The 17,885-nt window shown below is 46.0% G+C and overlaps 1 protein-coding gene across 2 annotated transcripts; it reads left to right on the top strand.

Annotated features, from left to right (window-relative positions):
- Nucleotides 1–850: 850 nt before the first annotated feature.
- On the top strand, nucleotides 851–11,902 carry POMP (proteasome maturation protein; the record flags this gene model as incomplete). 2 transcript variants are annotated; one of them, XM_084265279.1, is made up of 6 exons in its annotated part: nucleotides 851–903; nucleotides 2,916–3,013; nucleotides 4,650–4,710; nucleotides 7,516–7,617; nucleotides 9,597–9,690; nucleotides 11,392–11,902. In XM_084265279.1, 6 exons carry the CDS (start codon nucleotides 901–903, stop codon nucleotides 11,457–11,459), a joined length of 426 nt encoding a protein of 141 aa, XP_084121405.1. In that variant the 3' UTR covers nucleotides 11,460–11,902. The 2 variants fall into 2 exon arrangements, with proteins under 2 accessions (XP_084121405.1, XP_084121406.1); XM_084265280.1 differs by lacking the exon at nucleotides 851–903 and adding an exon at nucleotides 2,536–2,619.
- Between the last annotated feature and the right edge of the window lie 5,983 nt (nucleotides 11,903–17,885).

Consider the following 17,885-nt stretch of genomic DNA (forward strand, 5'->3'; position numbering starts at 1 on the left):
TACAGAGGAAGAGGATCTGGGAGTGTTGGCTGACACTCACCTGAACATGAGCCAGCAGAGTGCCCAGGTGGCCAAGAAGTGACCAATGGCATCCTGGCTTGTATCAGTAGTGTAGCCAGCAGGACCAGGGAGGTGGTAGCTGCACCTCTAATACTGGGTTCAGTTTTGGGCCCCTCACTACAAGAAAGTCATCGAGGCTCTGGAGGGTGTCCAGAGAATGGCAACCAGGCTGGGGAAGGGGCTGGAACACAAGTCTTAGGAGGAGCAGCTGAGGGAACGGGGACTGTTTAGCCTGGAGAAGAGGGAACTCAGGGGAGACCTTATTACTTTACAGCTCCCTGAAAGGAGGTTGTGGTGAGCTGGGGATCAGCCTCTTCTCCCAGATAAGTAGTGATAGGACCAGAGGGACTGGCTGCAAGTTGAGCCAGGGAGGTTCAGGGTAGAAATCAGGAGAAATTTCTCCTCAGAAAGAGCGGTTGGGCACTGGAACAGGTTGCCCAGGGAGGTGGTGGAGTCACCGTCCCTCGGGGTGTTCAAGGAAAGGTGGGATGAGGCACTTAGGGACACGGTTTAGTGAGTAATATCGGTGGTTGGACTAGGTGATCTTGGAGGTCTTTTCCATCCTTAATGGTTCTGTGAGTCTAAAAGAGTCTTGGAAGCAGGCAAGGTCTGCCCATGGAGGGCCCACAGCCCCCACCCCACCTCCGAGCCGCCACAGGCCGCCGCCACCAAGCCCCTCCCGCAGCCTCCTGAGGCAGCGGCGGCCCCGCCCCCCGCAGCCCCGCCCCTCGCTGCGGGCGGCAGGACCCCGTGTTCCTTCCTGGCGTCTGACGCAACGCGTCGGGGGAGGGACGGAAGCGAAGAGGAGGAGGCGGAAGCGGGTGCTCGTGGGCGGCCAAGATGGTGAGTATGGGCTGGTGGCCGCGTCGGGGGGTGGAGGCGAGTGTCGGGTTCGTGCGGGGCTGCGCCGGTGCCAGCGCGCGTGTGTTCGCCTGCCCACCCCTCCCCTCGGCCGCTGCGGGTCCCCGGGGGTGGCGGCCGTTGCGCGGAGGGGTGCTGGGGCCGTGCTGAGTCACGGGGTCCGGCGCGGCCATGGCGGCTGTTCGGGGTCCTCACGGCGGGACGGGCGCCCCTCCTCTCCCCCTCCGCGGGACGGTGTCCGCTGGGCGTCTTCGCGGGCTCTCGGGGCCGGGAGGGCGCGAAGGGTGCGTGGCTGCGGTGAGATCCCCTCGCTTTGGAGCGGGGGGGGCGAGGGGGGGCGGGCGGCCCCAGCAGGCCCCAGCAGGCCCCAGCAGGCCCCAGCCCCACGGGCCTCAAGGCTTCTGTGGGTAGGGGTGGTGTGGCCGCCTGAGGCTGATTGAGCGCTGACGTGACTTGGGAGAGTTACTTTTTGGGAGTATTTCATGGTTTTCTTCTTGTGCTGGACTTCCACTCTGAGCTTCCCTCACATCCCGTCTCCCAGGTAATGGTTCTCTTAATGCTTTTGTCCCTGTACTGGGCATTGGTGGGGCTGCACCTCGAGTACTGTGTCCAGTTCTGGGCTCCTCACCATCAGAAGGGCATTGAGGTCCTTTGAGCATGTCCAGAGAAGGGGCTGGAGGGCAAATCTTATGAGGAGTGGCTGAGTAAGCCAGGGATGTGTAGTCTTGGGAAGAGACTGTTACAGTTACCTGAAAGGAGGTTGTAGAGAGGTGGGTGTTGGTCTCTTTGCCCAAGTGACAGGTGATAGGACGAGGGGGAATGGACTTTAGCTGCACGAGGGCAGGTTCAGGTTGGACATTAGGAAAAAGTTCTTCACCAAAAGGTTTATTGGGCACTGGAACAGGCTGCCCAGGGAGGCGGTTGACTCACCAGCCCTGGATGTATTTAGAAGATGGGTAGATGAGGTGCTCAAGGATATGGTTTAGTAGAGGACAGGTACAGTTGGACTTGATGATCTTAAAGGTCTCTTCCAACCTTGTGTTTCTGTGTGCTTTCACTCAGAGCACTCTTGGAAAGGACTACATCACTGTTGAGTGTGTTAGTTGGTAAATGCTTTATATGCCTGTAGTATTTTAGGTATTTTAGGGTTTTCTAATAGGTGTTAAGTTATAGACAGCTAACATGTTAGTACCAAAGCTGTGAACTTCAAGCTTGAATTTTCTGCTGGATCCAGCAGTGTTGCTGGAGGAAACTGCTGCTCTGAACAGCTCATGCCTGTCGCCTTCCAGCAGTTATTGCACTCACCTTCCAGTATTTATGATGCATTGGCTTATTGGTGGAGCAACTTGCATGAACATTCCTAAAATCACTTGGATAAAGTTGGACAGGTTAGCATGAAATGTGTGGTCTGGGTTAAGGTGCCTTTACTTAGTAAGTCTGTGGAAGTGTGTGTGTGCTTTCCTGGTCTTTTGCTGCAAGTTACTGTTTTAACTCTGTTCTTCCAGTTAACTGGCACACCAGACTGCTTGAATACACCTTGTCCTCTTTATTGTGGTTCATAAGCCATGGGCAAAATCAATTTGATCTTACTTGATTGTGTCAGTATTGAAGTAAATGAAGCAGTGTTTGGATGTGTTCCTCTTTGTCCTGCCAGCAGAGCATCACCTGCCTTCTTCCTCTCCATCCCTTCTGCCCAGGGTGGGAATGAACAAGGGGTGATTGGGAGTGTAACTAGTTCATCCAGGTCCAAAAAATGTGTTATCAGTACCTCTGTCATCAGACTCACTGAAAGAATTCTAATTTAGTGAGGGGCTTGTGTTTTGGTCTTGGTTTAGGGGGTTTGTTTTGGAGATGCTTTGAAGTCCAAGGCATGTGTTGGAGTAGTTTAAGGACTCTCAGTGCTCTTTGTTTCATTTGCTTGGCCCAGTGGCCCATGTGGAAGGGGTCTAGTTCTGTTAAAGCAATCCTCACCTTTTTTATTTTTGTCGTTCCAGAATTCCAGAGGTGCTTCTGCTTTCTTGAAGGAGAGTATCCCAATTCTTGAGTTTTCAGCTTCAGGACCATTTGAAGGTCAAGATCTTCTGCGCAGAGGGTATGCTTATTTTGTTCTTGTTGGATTGTGCCATAGTTGACGTTTGCCATCAGGCAGGAAGAATGTATTAGGTGTTGACTTTTTAAAGAAGATTCTTGACAGAGGTATCTCAAAAGCTGTAGCTTGACAGGCTGGGAAGCTGGGCCTGGGTGAAGCCGGTGTTGCGCTTGGGCCGGAAGAATCCCAGACACAGATACAGACTGGGAGAAGAGCTCCTGGAGAGCAGCCCTGCTGAGAAGGACTTGGGGATTCTGGTGGATGAGAAACTTCACATGAGCCAGCTGTGGCTCTTGCAGCTCGCAAGGCCAATGGGATCCTGGGCTCCATCAGCAGAGGGGTGGCAGCAGGGACAGGGAGGGGATTGTACCTCTCTGCTCTGCCCTCGGGAGGCCCCATCTGGAGTCCTGTGTCCAGGTCTGGGGCCCCAATACAAGAAAGATGTGGGACTGTTGGAGAGGGTTCAGAGGAGCCACAAAGATGATTAGAGGGCTGGAGCAGCTCCCCTATGAAGAGAGGCTGGGGGAGCTGGGCTTGTTCAGCCTGGAGAAGAGAAGGCTGCGGGGGGACCTCATTGCAGCCTTCCAGTACCTGAAGGGAACATACAAACAGGAGGGGAATCGACTTTTGAAAGGGCAGACACTGTCAGAACGAGGGGGATGGATTAAAGCTAAAGGAGGGAAGGTTTAGATGAGATCTTAGGGGGAAGTTCTTCACAGAGAGAGTGGTGAGGTGCTGGAACAGGCTGCCCAGAGAGGTGGTGGGTGCCCCATCCCTGCAGGTGTTCAAGGCCAGGTTGGATGGGGCCCTGGGCAACCTTGTGTAGCTCCAGGCCTGGAGGTTGGTGTCCCTGCCTGTGGCAGGGGGTTGGAGCTCTATGATCCTTGGGGTCCCTTTCAACCCAGACCATTCTATGATTCTGTGATTCTAAAGCACATGTGTTTAGTCACTGTCTTTCAAGCTTGAATTTTCTGTGAAAGTTTTCACTTCAAGAAGTAGATAATAGTGATGCATTTTGATAAACCTTTTTAGAAAAGTAGTGATAAGGTATTAATGATTATGAAATATGTGTCAGTTTTAAAGTATATGTATGTGAGTGTCTAGTAGCACTGTGAGAAATAGTTAATTTCAGCATTGGTACAAATTGATAAGATAGTAAAATAATGTCTTTGCTTTTTGATGTTTTATGTGAGTGCAAAACTAGGCACGTGCCCTGCATAATGAATCTAAAATAAGTGTAGAGAGCTTAAAATGTGGGTAATACAGCTATGGAGGGGGCAGGAAGAAAGAGAGGTACAGTATTCAGTTCCAAAAGCTTGGAGACTTCTAAAATCATATACCACACAGCTTGGACATAACTAAACCTGTGATCTTATAATTTATTTTACTCTTTCTGAAGGGTGAGGGAGTAAAAACCATCATTGTTTTGTCAAATATAAAAGTTTTTGTCTGCTAGTGCTGCAGTTGGTGGTCTTACTTGGTGCTTCACTGTTAAACTTTTTCATAGTTTTTGAAGTGTGCTAATCGTTTGTGTGTCATGTTCCTGTTTGTATCTGAGATTAGTTCTGGAATGCAACTTCAAAAGCCATATCCTGATGAATATTTTGAAGTTAATTTTTTTTTTAACTTCTGTTTCTAGCTTTACAAGTGTGAAAAATGAATTGTTGCCCAGCCACCCACTGGAGCTGTCAGAAAAGAATGTGAGTACAACATCAAATGTAGCCATCTTCACTCTTAACTAATAATGAAATTTAAATTAATGACATGGTTACCAGGACTGCTTTGTGTGCTGTTCAACAACAGTAACATTTCATTTGTACAAATAACGTGGTTGGCAAATTTATTTACTGTTAACCTCCCACTTCTGACTTTCCACTTCAAATATGTATGCATGTTTCCAAGTAGGGATTTACTTGTAAGGTTTAGACATCTCAAAGTTATTAAGCTAGTTGTGTGTGCAGCCTCTGTATTTAAGTTGGGGGCACACCTGCCACCTCTGGAAGGTGGATCCATTTTGTCTCCATTTACCAGATCTTCATTTTCAGACTTTCAGTCTGTGATCCCATAAATACTTATTTAAATATTACATGATCCTTTCTAGAAAGTTTACACATACAGTTTGTTGTTAGTGTGTGCAATCTTGTTGGACTTAGTCATTGCTCATGGACCACTTAAGAATGGTCTGTGGACCATAGGCTGGAGGTGAAGGGACTAGACTGAGCCTTGGGTAGCTGATCAACTGAATCTTGTTTCTGGTACCTGTTTGCTCAACATGGAATATTTGATGTGACAAAATATCCTGAAGCAAAGCAAAGGCAGTATTTGGATGTAAGGTTCCAAATTGCTAAGGTAATCTGATGTTTGTTTAAGGGAGTAGTGGTTTTCCACTAGCTGCTTGCAATCAGTGGGTGTGGTTTACAGTACTGCTTGTTAGATATTAGGAATAAATTCTTTACTATGAGAGTGGTGAGGCTCTGTAAGAGAGGTTGTGAAAGCCCCATCCCTGGCAGTGTTCAAGGCCACGTTGGGTGGAGCTTTGGGCAACCTGGTCTAGCAAAGGGTGTCCCTGCTCATGGGAAGGGGTAGGAACTGGGTGATCTTTGAGGTCCCTTCCAACCCAAAGCGTTCTATGATTCTATGATGAGGTCTGAATGTCACATCTCTTATATTCTAATTCTAACAAGAGTTAGTGTTGTCACATCAACATCATCCTTTTTACCCCAAGACAACAACTTCATGAGCTTCTTTATAAATACTATAAATGTTTCAGAGCAATTTGTCATTAATTTTTAACAATTGACTGCTGTGCATGGCAGTTTATTAATTGTTTCTTGCTATATGAAACCTGCATAATTAAAAGATGATGTGGTAGAGAGAAAAGATGCACAGAAATAATCAGAACAGGTGATGTGATTCCCTAAGAAGTATGTGGAACTTTTAAAAAGTGTTTTTTCCATGGTTAGTTTTTTGATAAATTTATGGGTGATTTATGGAAGAATTATTTTCATGTGTATTTGAATGGGGAAAGACCTATCTTAGCCTGAGATAGTTATGGTTGGTTTTAAAGCTATAAATAGTTGGTTATTTAGGTAGCACTAGTAGAAACCAAATCTTTCTGCTACTCAGATAAGGACCTCTACCTTTATAAAATAAATAGTAAAAATAATGTGACTGGAGCTACAGGATTGGGATGAGGCATATAAACAGTGTTTTCTGCTAACATTTGAAGAGCATTCAGTACAGATTGTTGTGAAGAAAATGCAGGTTATGCCTTTGACCAGTGTTTTCCTGTTGTGTTTTGGGATCTCAGCATAAACAAGATACTCTTTGGCTAGTGGGCTTTTGTCATGGTGATTGAGTACAGGTTTTAAGATATTTGTATTCTTTTCTCTTGCTTTACAGTATTGTGTTGCATCAACTTTATGAGAATGTAGTCATTGCTACAAAAGCCAAATTGGAATCTGGATTACTCAAGCTTAAGTTTACATTAAGCATAAATTATTTTTTGTGTACTTCTGTATTTGTGAGCTGACGCTTTTTCACTAGAAGAACCCTCTACTGAGTAGATTTTCTTTGTCTTACTGCTTGGTGTTAGAGCTGTTTGTAACATTATGAGTTGCTTTGTTTGCTTTTTGGAGTCACATGGACTATAAGTGGTGTTCTATGCTCCTGCATGATCAGAATCACAGATTCTCAGAATCACAGAATCATAAGGTTGGAAGAGACCTTTGAAGATCATCAAGTCCAACCATTCCCATCCTAAGCTAAACCAGATCCCTAAGTACCTCATCTACCCTTTTTTTGAACACATCCAGGGAAGGTGACTCAACCCCCTCCCTGGGCAGCCTGTTCCAGGCCCTGACAACTCTTTCAGGAAAACATTTGTTTCTAATGTCCAACCTGTCCCTCCCCTGGCACAGCTTCATGCCATTTCCCCTTGTCCCATCTCCTGTCACCTGGCTGAAGAGACCATCGCCCACCTCTCTACAACCTCCCTTCAGGTAGTTGTAGGTGGGGAGAAGGTCTCCCCTCTCCAAGCTAAACACCCCCAGCTCCCTCAGCTGTTCCTCATATGATCAGCAAAGAAGAATTTCAAGTGTTTTCAAATAGAGTCTTTGATGGCTGACCAAAACATCAGTTGTGGGTTTAAAATTAATGTTCTTTCTTTAAACCAGAGCTCACTTCCAATTTGTCCTGACAATATTGCAGTAAAGTAGTGTGTAACTACACCACTTGGTGGTGTTACATGTCCTGTCAAAAATAACAAAATAAAATGGCTGTTATTGATTTGTAGTAAAACCCAGCAAAAAAGCAACTTCAGTTGTGCTATTATTGCATCACTTCCTTTTGGATAAGTTTGAGTCCTAGACGATGGAATCACTGAAAGTAAGTTTATATATAAACTTACTAAGCATGTTAATTTAAGTAGGATGTCCCAAATGGATTCTGTGGCTGTACTTGAACCTGAGTTTTTCTGAAATAAAACCAAATGTTGTTTGTGACAGTTCCAGTTGAATCAAGATAAAACAAACCTTGCCACCCTGAGAAACATTCAAGGTCTCCACGCGCCTCTAAAGCTGCAGATGGAATTCAGAGCAGTGAAACAGGTGGGTGTTTTTATCAAACCAGTATAACTTGAATGGATTAATTTGGTTTTTATCTCAGAGCATGCTTTCCAAGAGGCATCTGCCTTGGTTGAAATACCTTATGTTTCCAAAAGAAATGCCTGTCATTAAAACCAAACAAACATTGCAATGAAGTTTCCAGAACAGTTGGTATACTGAGAACTTTCAGCTGCTCTTTTCTTGGTTACTTGGTGGAATGTAACTGTTCTGGCTGTTCTGTGGACTGACTTCCTGTAAGAATCCTGAGAAAAGCAGGAGGAATTGAGTGTTAATTCCTAAAATTAATACTCTCTCCTGTGGAACATAGGACCTTCATGGGAAGGAATCTCTGCACCTATAGGAAAAAGAGGCCTGAAGCAGCTGGTGGTTTAGGAGGGTATATATGGATAACATGAAAACAAAAGCAGAGAATTTGGTATGAGCTTATTGTTCCACAGCCTTTCTTGTAAGATCAGGGAGGCTTACAGGGATTGAAGTTCAGGGGTTTTAACTCTTAATTGGGAAATGAAATCAGTCTCCTCTTCCTTCTTATCTCCTAGGATAGGCAGTAACTGAAGGGAGGCTGACTTTGTCCTGTAGGAAACATAGAAAGCTCATCAGTCCTAAAACTTCATACTCCCTTCCAGTGGATCAGTTGCTACTGAACCACAGTGAGCTGCATTAAACTTGGCAGAAATTACTGGTCCTGAAGATGTAAAGGTCAGACAGGACTTATGAAAACATCTCTTGATGACAGCTGTGGTGTCTTGTGAGGGGGGGGAAAAACAACCCCAAAAAGCTTTTTTCCAAGCTTATGTTAGCACATGGCAGAAAATGAGGCAGGTGAAGATATCCTGCTAGTGTGTCTCCATCTGTATTCTTGGAGGGTGGGTGGGGAGACCTGGTTATTGAGGGGGAGGTGGGGGGCCACTCCCAGATTCATGTTAAATGGGCAAGTTCTCCAGGAAGGCTAATTAAAGTTTTCTAAAATACTGACTGGAAAAGTGTATTTGAACTTGTGACAATTATCATGGAAGTGATAATGAGGATGTTTGACTGACTTTGTGTGTAAGGAGGTAACTGTGATAGTTTTATGGTTCTAAAATAGGGTAACGGTGTAACCCCGGTATCACTACTGGTGCTGACTGGGATTGAGAACAGGGATATGCCATTCTCAGAATATTTAGGATCTGTGTGCACCACAGAGAGTGGTGAGGGGCTGGAACAGGCTGCCCAGAGAGGTGGTGGATGCCCCGTCCCTGGAGGTGTTCAAGGCCAGGTTGGATGAGGCCCTGGGCAACCTTGTGTAGCTCCAGGCTGGAGGTTGGTGTCCCTGCCTGTGGCAGGGGGGTTGGAGCTCTATGATCCTTGAGGTCCCTTCCAACCCAGACCATTCTATGATTCTATGAATGAAGGACATGGAAGAGAGTGCTGAAAATGACTGGGAGTGGACTTAAAACTTAAGGATTGGTGTGGATCAGAGAAGTCATTATCCCTTAGATGAACTGTAAGGGCTGTTTAGAATCAATACAGCTTTTTAACTTGCATTCCTGCCTTGGGTCAGAGGTGTAGGACACTTAGAATGTGGTTTCTGAACACTGCAATGTATGTCACTGCCCAATACTGACATGTGTGTTTTCAATGAGCCTCCCCAGCTTTATGTGATAACAGAGGAGGGGAAAAACCTTACTTTTTTGTTTTAAACTATGATTTTTGCTGTAGTAGCTGCACTGCAGTGAAAAATACAAATGTAGTGAAAGGCTGTTACTTTCAAAACAGAGATAAACAATAGATGATGGTGGTGGTAAGTTAGTTTTGCTATCTGTGCGTACCAGTACTTCTCTTGAGGGACTTTTGGGTTGTGGGGTTTTTTTTTAAGGAAGAATTGAGTTTGCTGTTCTCAGTTCAGACTGATAAATCCAAATGTAAAACCCCTCAACTTCAGACTTGCAGGAACTTGAACTCCTGTTGTATTTTTACAGGTCCAGCGTCTTCCATTTCTTCACAGCTCAAACATGGCACTGGATACTCTGAGGGGAAATGATGAATGCATTGGTTTTGAAGATATCCTTAATGGTAAATACTTTGTTTTGAATGTTATGGAAATGTTTAAAGTTGAAATTAGGGAACTGTGAAGTTCTTTTGATTCTCTGGAGTAAGAGAATTAAATGCATAAAATACCAAGAAAAATCAAAGTCCTGAGGGCACTGAAGCCCTGGGGGCAGAAGAAAAAATGTGCTCCACCTGCTAGTTGTGTGGAAATTATTCTGAAATAGCAAGTGAGCCAGTATTTGCTTGTAGGCTGGGTTTCTAGAGTAGTGCAAGATTATACACTTAGGTTGTGTGACCATGAGTACATCCCAAGTAACAAGAGGGCTGGAGTGTGAGTGTCTGTTGTGCAGAGAAGTAGCAGAGGGAAGATGTGGGGCATCTCCTGGGGAAAATTTCTCTGTTTTCTGAAGCACAGAACTCAAATCAGCTGAGAGATTCAGGCTATAGGAGACTGTTCTTGTGTGGGAATGGTTGGTTTGAATTGAAGCCTGTGTGGGTCAGCAGACAGTGAGTTGGGTTGAGAACTGACTGAGTGGCAGAGCCCAGAGGGTTGTGATAAGTGGCACGGAGTCTGGTTGGAGGTTTGGAGCCAGTGGTGTGTCCTGAGGGTCAGTGTTTGATCTGGTCTTATTCAACATACTCATCAGTGACCTGGACAAGGGGACAGAGTGTGTGTACCCTCAGGAAATCTGCTGGTGATGCAAAGTTGGGAGGAGTGGCCAACACAGTGCAAGGCTGCGTTGCCATTCAGTGAGATCTTGACTGACTAGACTGTTGGGTGAAGAGGAACCAAATGAAGTTCAGCAGGGGCAAGTGTAGAATCCTGTGTCTAGGGAGGAATAACCCCAGGCACCAGTACAGGTTAGGGGTTGACCTGCTGAGAAGCAACTCTGCAGAGAAGGACCTGGGAGTGCTGGTGGACAACAAACTCTCCATGAGCCAGTGTGTGTCCTCGTGGCCAAGAAGGCCAGTGGTACTGGGGTGCATTAAAAGCGTGGCCAACAGGTTGAGGGAGGTTCTCCTCTCCCTCTGCTCTGCCCTGGTGAGGCCTCATCTGGAGTTCTGTGTCCAGTTCTGGGTTCCCCAGTTCAAGACAGAACTGCTGGAGAGAGTCCAGTAAGTGCTACAAGGATGATGAAGGTGCATGTGAGGAAAGGCTGAGAGATCTGTGTCTGTTTAGCTTGGAGAAGAGAGGGCTGAGAGGGGATTTCATCAAAGCTTTTGAGTATCTGAAGAGTGAGTGTCTAGAGGAAGGGGCCAGACTCTTCTCAGTGGTGTCCAGCAAGTGGGTAAGGGGCAATGGGCACAAACTGGATCATCTGAATACGAGGAAAAACTTCTTCACTGTGAAGATGACAGAGCCCTGGGACAGGCTGCCCAGAGAGATTGTGGAGTCTCCTTCTCTGGAGATATTCAAAACCTGCCTGGATGTGATCCTCCTTTAGCAGGTGCTCAGACTCAGTATCTCCAGAGGTCCCTTCCAACCCCTACTGTGCTGTGTGGTTCTGTGTCCTTAGGAAACACTGTTCCACTATAGATGTGATCATTGCTTTGGATAGAGGCTGAGGAGTTCCAGACCTGCATCATGCAACACTGTCAAAAATCAGCCAAGTACCTTGCACTAAGCATCAGGAACAAACCCAAACTGAAGTCTGTCATGCTCACAGTCCCTGGTCTTTGTAGCTTTGTAAAAACCTCATACTTCTGACTTTTTTTCTTTCCTAGATCCTTCACAGAGTGAGGTCATGGGAGAGCCACACATGATGATGGAATACAAGCTTGGTTTATTGTAACAGGGGACTCCAGAGCAACGTTCTGTGTGTCTCTTCATACTGCAGATCTAAACACATGATACTACATTGACGTTCACAGTGTAAGCCAGTCCTACAGTTATCACTTGCCTGCCTTGATGAGAAGGCACATTAAATGTTTAAAGTCTATAAATTGTTCTGTGCTTGTCAATTACATAAATATCCTGTAAGTAGGTTGTTTAAATAATTCGTCTTCATACACTGCTCAGGACAACAGCTTCTCAACTATGGGAATACTGTATATGTACACAAGAACTCCAAACATACCCTTACATTTTAAGAGTGATTAATGTCAGTAAATGCATCAATGGATGTGCTGCAGAACTTTTTAAGGGGAAAAGAAGATACTTTCCATTGAGTAACTTTATTCGTGAAAATTCCCTTACAGTTATTAAACTATTGAATAAATTTTGCTATAAATGCTATTGTGTTCCAAAATGTATTTAATCCAGACTTGTTCAATATCTTTATCAGTGACCTCGATGAAGGGATTGAAGCTCCCTCAGTAAGTTTCCAGATGACACTAAACTGGGAGGAAGGGTTGATCTGCCTGAGGGTAGGGAGGCTCTTCAGAGGGATCTGAACAGACTGGACCGATGGGCTGAGACCAACGGGATGAAGTTTAACAAGGCCAAGTGCAGAGTGCTGCACATGGGACAGAACAACCCCCTGCAGCGCTACAGGCTGGGGGAGACTGGCTGGAGAGCTGTCAGGCAGAGAAGGACCTGGGGGTGTTGGGTGACTGCAGGCTGAATATGAGCCAGCAGTGTGCCCAGGCGGCCAAGAAGGCCAATGGCATCTTGGCTTGTATTCAACACAGTGTGGCCAGTAGGACTAGGGAGGTAATTGTGCCCCTGTACTGGGCATTGGTGAGGCCACACCTCGAGTGCTGGGTCCAGTTCTGGGCTCCTCACCATCAGAAGGACATTGAGGTCCTGGAGCGAGTGCAGAGAAGGGCAACCAGGCTGGGGAAGGGGCTGGAGGGCAAATCCTCTGAGGAGCGGCTGAGGGAGCTGGGGCTGTTTAGCTTGGAGAAGTGGAGGCTGAGGGGAGACCTTCTCCCCACCTACAACTACCTGAAGGGAGGTTGTAGAGAGGTGGGCGATGGTCTCTTCAGCCAGGGGACAGGAGATGGGACAAGGGGCAATGGCATGAAGCTGTGCCAAGGCAGGGACAGATTGGACATTAGAAACAAATGTTTTCCTGACAGAGTTGTCAGGGCCTGGAACAGGCTGCCCAGGGAGGGGGTTGAGTCACCTTCCCTGGATGTGTTCAAGGAAAGGGCAGATGAGGTACTTAGGGATCTGGTTTAGCTTAGGATGGGAATGGTTGGACTTGATGATCCTCTAAGGTCTTTTTCAACCTTGTGATTCTGTGATAATCATAAATCAAGAATCTCCTATCTACAATCAAACCTTGTTCCTTTTCCTTGAAATATCTGTAAAGATCTTTAACTTCTGCTTTGCTGATGGAATCCTGTGACGTACTTTTTTTAATCCTCCCTGTTGACAGATGTTCACAACTGGCACAGTAAACTTGTGTAGAGGTGGCAGTATCACTCTAAGAAGATAATTGAAGGTCTGGAATTGTTTCATCTGTGTCCCTGTGAGGTTATTCTGGTTTCTGGAAATAGGAGCAGGTTCCATGGCGAGTGTAAAATCTCTCCAAGAGATCCCTGTCTTTTTTTATCCCAGGGAGCCCAGAACTGGACACAATACTCCAGGTGGGGCCTGACCAGGGCAGAGTAGAGGGGGAGGATCACCTCCTGTGACGTGCTGGCCACACTCTCCTGATGCACCTAATGAAGCTCCTGCAGTGAGAACATGAAGACACAGTGGTACTTGATGACAGATCATGTTTTTTCTGTTCATTTACCAAAACTGGATTTTAGTTAAGGGAGAATTAGAAACCTAAACTTAAATAAGTGTGTTAGAGTGAGCCACTGAAAGGTTTTGTTGTATACCTAAGGGTGTGCATGTGTTACAAAATTCAGGGTTGTAACATGCATGCATGGGCCACATCATGCAAGACAGCTAATGTGATGTGGTGTAGCAGGAAAAACAAAGTCTGTGACTCAGAAGATACCATCTTTTGCCGTAGGTGGGGAGCTTGAAACAGTATTTCTAAGACAGGAGCTGTTTTTATTTAGCAGGTTTTAACACTTGGCTAAACTCTGAAGTGTTCTTGGTGTTCTCTTGTAGATAATTTTAGCAGAAATGTCACTATAAACCTCTTCTCACGATCCTAATCATGTCTCTTCAGTATGCTTATATCTGTCACAGATTCCCTATCCATGGGGGTGAAAGCTTCCAGCTTCTGTCCCATAAATCTTACAGTGCTTTTCTGTGCATTTATTGCAAAACAGGGCAGCAAATTCAACAAAAAAAATTGAGGTGACACGGTATGAGACACTTTACTGGTGGTTTTACTTGGTTTTATATTTAAACCTGTTTCATTTAAGAAGTGAAACTTCTAAAACTGCCTTTCATTTGAGAGTGGCAGAGATTAGAGGCTTGTGCTGTGAAGTGCAAGTTACTTAAAGTTGTTTTTCCTTACTGAGGTTAAATGGGGGATCAATAAATGGAACGTGCTTGGGTAGAACAATACCTGCTGTATTGTTTTCTACAGCTGTCCTGGTCTTTCTGTGAGCTGATACACTTGATTAAATGTTTATAAATATCTTAAGCATGGGATGCAGGGGGAATGGGCAGCCCCTTTTTAGTGCTCTGTGGAGACAGGACAAGGGGCAATGGCTGCAAGTTGGAGCACAGGAAGTTCCACAGCAACATGGGGAAGAACTTTTCCCCAGTGAGGGTGCCAGAGCCCTGGGACAGGCTGCCCAGGGAGGTGGTGGAGTCTCCATCTCTGGAGAGATTCCAGCCCCGTCTGGACGCCTGTCTGTGCAATATGAGCTGGGGAGCTGCTTTGGCAGGGGGGTTGGACCCGATGAGCTCTCGAGGTCCCTTCCAACCCCTATGATTCTATGATTCTATGAAATAGCAGAAATGGCTACTATTTAATAACTGGCAAGTTTCTTGGCAGTTTTGTTTGAGCAAAAGCGAACTGTTGCAGTAGAGGAAGTGTAGGGTTCAATAGGCTTTGTACTGCTCTGGGCTCAGGCTGGAAAGGCTGAGGGATTAGCCTGCCAGGTCTGGGCATGGTTTTTTAGGAGGATTTTCAGGTCTCCTTCCCTACCATCAGTGTTCCAGGAAACAGCCATCCCATAGTTGTATGCAGTTATTGGTACCTTATAGCTCCCTGACTCAGTGCATCTAGATAGTTGGCCTTCCTAGTTGGTTGGCAGATGGATACTATTGTAGCTGTGTAAAACTACATGAAGATGACTAGTGCAGTAGCGTTTCTCATTAGTACAGTGAGGAGCGGATATGGATTAGGAGCCTGGATGTAATTTCTGTGTGGTTTTGTTCAATGATTAGTATACTTTAATAAGATCAAGCCATATTCAGAGCAAGGCAGTTGGGTTGTTCATTATGTCTGTCTTTAGGGATTAGCCAGGCAGGAAAGCAAATTGCAGGGGTAAGAGGCCTGTGTAGGAATTTACACTGTTACTAATGGGAGTCAAACAGGACTGAAGCAAAGAGCTTTTGAGAACAGTTACTCTTGCACAGTGTTGCATTGGGGGTGAGGTGGGGACTGGGCTTCCTCTGCCAGTCCCTTTTCCCCATTTCCACAAGCCTGGTTTGGTAAAGCAGCTGCTGCAAGTAGCAACTCATGGAGGCACCTGGCAAGCAGAGCTGGGGCAGAGCCAGCCTTAGACTTTTGTTGGTTCCAACTGGGCAAGGGGAGGTAGCACAGGCTGGTTTAGGTTGGAAGGCACCTCAAAGATCACCCAGTTCCCAATCCCTGCCATGGGCAGGGACACTCTCTGCTAGACCAGGTTGCCCAAAGGCCCATCCAACCTGGCCTGGGAAGGCACTTCTGTGTCCTGTGGTGTGGCAAATGCAGTTAAGTCCCCGTGCTGACTTCTGCTGCCCCAGCTCCACAATTCCCATCTCTTGGTGCTGATGCTCTGGGCAGGATCCTTTCCTCATCAAGTGCAAGAAGGAGGCATAAGCTGTTTGCTGTGACCACAGAAAATGGATGCTACCCTATCACTGCTGCTTCTGTTCATGCAAACATTCCTCCACCAGTCATCCTGTTGGCCATTTGACAGAAAACAGTGCAAGAACTACAAATACAACAGATTTTATAAAAAAATGGAAATTTATTATTAATTCTGTCCAAATAAGTTTTATTTCTATACAAATAGAACAACTAGGCTGAACTTGGAAGATTTTTATTATCTATAGGACATTAGTACCTGGTTCCCTCAACTTGCACCATGCTAAGGACTAGAAAAACTGGTTCATATCCTTAAGTTTTGTTGTAGACTTAGAGCCAGTTCTAAAGGTTGTGTCTACCAGAAAGGCTTGGCAAACAGCAGGTACAGCACACTCAAACTGTAGCAAAGGCATTCCTGGAGTGTGGGTGCTCATTCTCATTTGGACTGACACTATGCTGCTGTGGAGTGGGCTGGGTCTGTGGCTCCCTTCCCTGTGCTAGCAGAGGTGTGCAATGAAGAAGAGGAAGTGGAGGCATGCACCCTGTCTTCCTTTGTTTTACGTTTTCTGGGCTGTTTTGTGTGAAATAGCACATTTCCTAAAGCCTTACGTAACTGCATAATGAAGAGGCAAGGCAGACAATGTAATCTTTGTGCTGAAATCCTGTACATCAGCGTTTTCTTAATCTCTCCACAAGTACTCATTATATTTATTGTAAAACCCCACTCTTTCTCCAACAAGTTGGCAGCAACTTGGGCACCTCAAGGGTGGAAAGCTGAGCAGCTTTAATGACTGACTAGTGTCTAAACTAGCTAATGATCTTTAATTCCCAACATCAGCCTTGGTAATTCAGGACAGCAAGAGCTGGCTGTAGTTATTATCTGGGTAAATAGCCATTCCCCCTCTCCTGAATAAACACAGTTGTCAGTAGTGACAGGTAGGCAGTGGTCTCACTGACACCATAAACTCCTTTACCTTATCTGAACCCTCTTCCAAATGTCTCTGTGATCATGATGCATAGATTGCAACACAACTGTTGCTCGAACAAAAAAGGACTTATGATAGTATCAGCAGGGTGTAGTACTAATCTTTTCTGGTGGAGTACCACTGAGAAGTTCTGCAGAAGTTCCCTGTGCACAGGGTGGATGTTAGTGGCAGTAATCTATCAGCATAGGCTGTGTCTGACTGAATTTTTATCCTATGTGGCATGTGTGTGTGTTCAGTCAGTGCCCACATCATAGCTGCTTCCTGAGAGTTTTCCTTCCCTGTCAGCTTTCTTCCTAATCTGTCTAGGGGGAAGAGAGGCACGTACAACCCACTTTCAGGGATCTGAAGAGTATTGGCTGTCAAACTCTTTGAACAAAACACATGGGAGTAGTGGTGTATCTGCTGTGCATTCCAGAAGCCAATGCTCAGGATACAGAGGAAGAGGATCTGGGGGTCTTGGCTGACACTCACCTGAACATGAGCCAGCAGTGTGCCCAGGTGGCCAAGAAGTGACCAATGGCATCCTGGCTTGTGTCAGGAGTAGCATTGCCAGCAGGACCAGGGAGGTGATCATCCCTCTGTACTCAGCTCTGGTGAGGCCACCCCTCAGATACTGAGTTCAGTTTTGGCCCCTCACTACAAGAAAGACCCTGGAGCATGTCCAGAGAAGGGCAATGAAGTTGGTGAAGGGGCTGGAACACAAGACTTATGAGGAGCTGCTGAGGGAACTGGGACTGTTTAGCCTGGAGAAGAGGGAACTCAGGGGAGACCTTATTACTCTACAGCTACCTGAAAGGAGGTTGTGGTGAGCTGGGGATCAGCCTCTTCTTGCAGACAAGTAGTGATAGGTCAAGAGGGACTGGCTGCAAGTTGAGCCAGGTTGGTTCAGGTTAGAAATCAGGAGAAATTTCTCCTCAGAATGAGCGGTTGGGCACTGGGACAGGTTGCCCAGGGAGGTGGTGGAGTCACCGTCCCTCGGGGTGTTCAAGGAAAGGTGGGATGAGGTACTTAGAGACGTGGTTTAGTGAGTAATATCGGTGGTAGGGGCATGGTTGGACTAGGTGATCTTGGAGGTCTTTTCCAACCTTAATGGAGGTTGTCTGTATTTATAATTTAAACTCAAACAAAAAGGCTAAGTGTCAGTGCAGAAACTGATCCCTGGGTCTGTCAGTCTCACTAGTTTGTGCTGTGACCCTGGGCAAGCCACTTCTCTCTTAATTTAGCTCATTCTTCAACAGAGGAGGATAATATCTACTATGGAAGGAGGTTCATAATAGTATTTATAAAGTGCTTTGAAGATGAGAAATGCTACTCAAGTGCTCATAAATTATGCTGCATCCATTGCAAGATGATTAGATGT

This window comes from Gallinula chloropus, assembly GCF_964237585.1.
Source record: "Gallinula chloropus genome assembly, chromosome: 1".
Classification (NCBI taxonomy): domain Eukaryota; kingdom Metazoa; phylum Chordata; class Aves; order Gruiformes; family Rallidae; genus Gallinula; species Gallinula chloropus.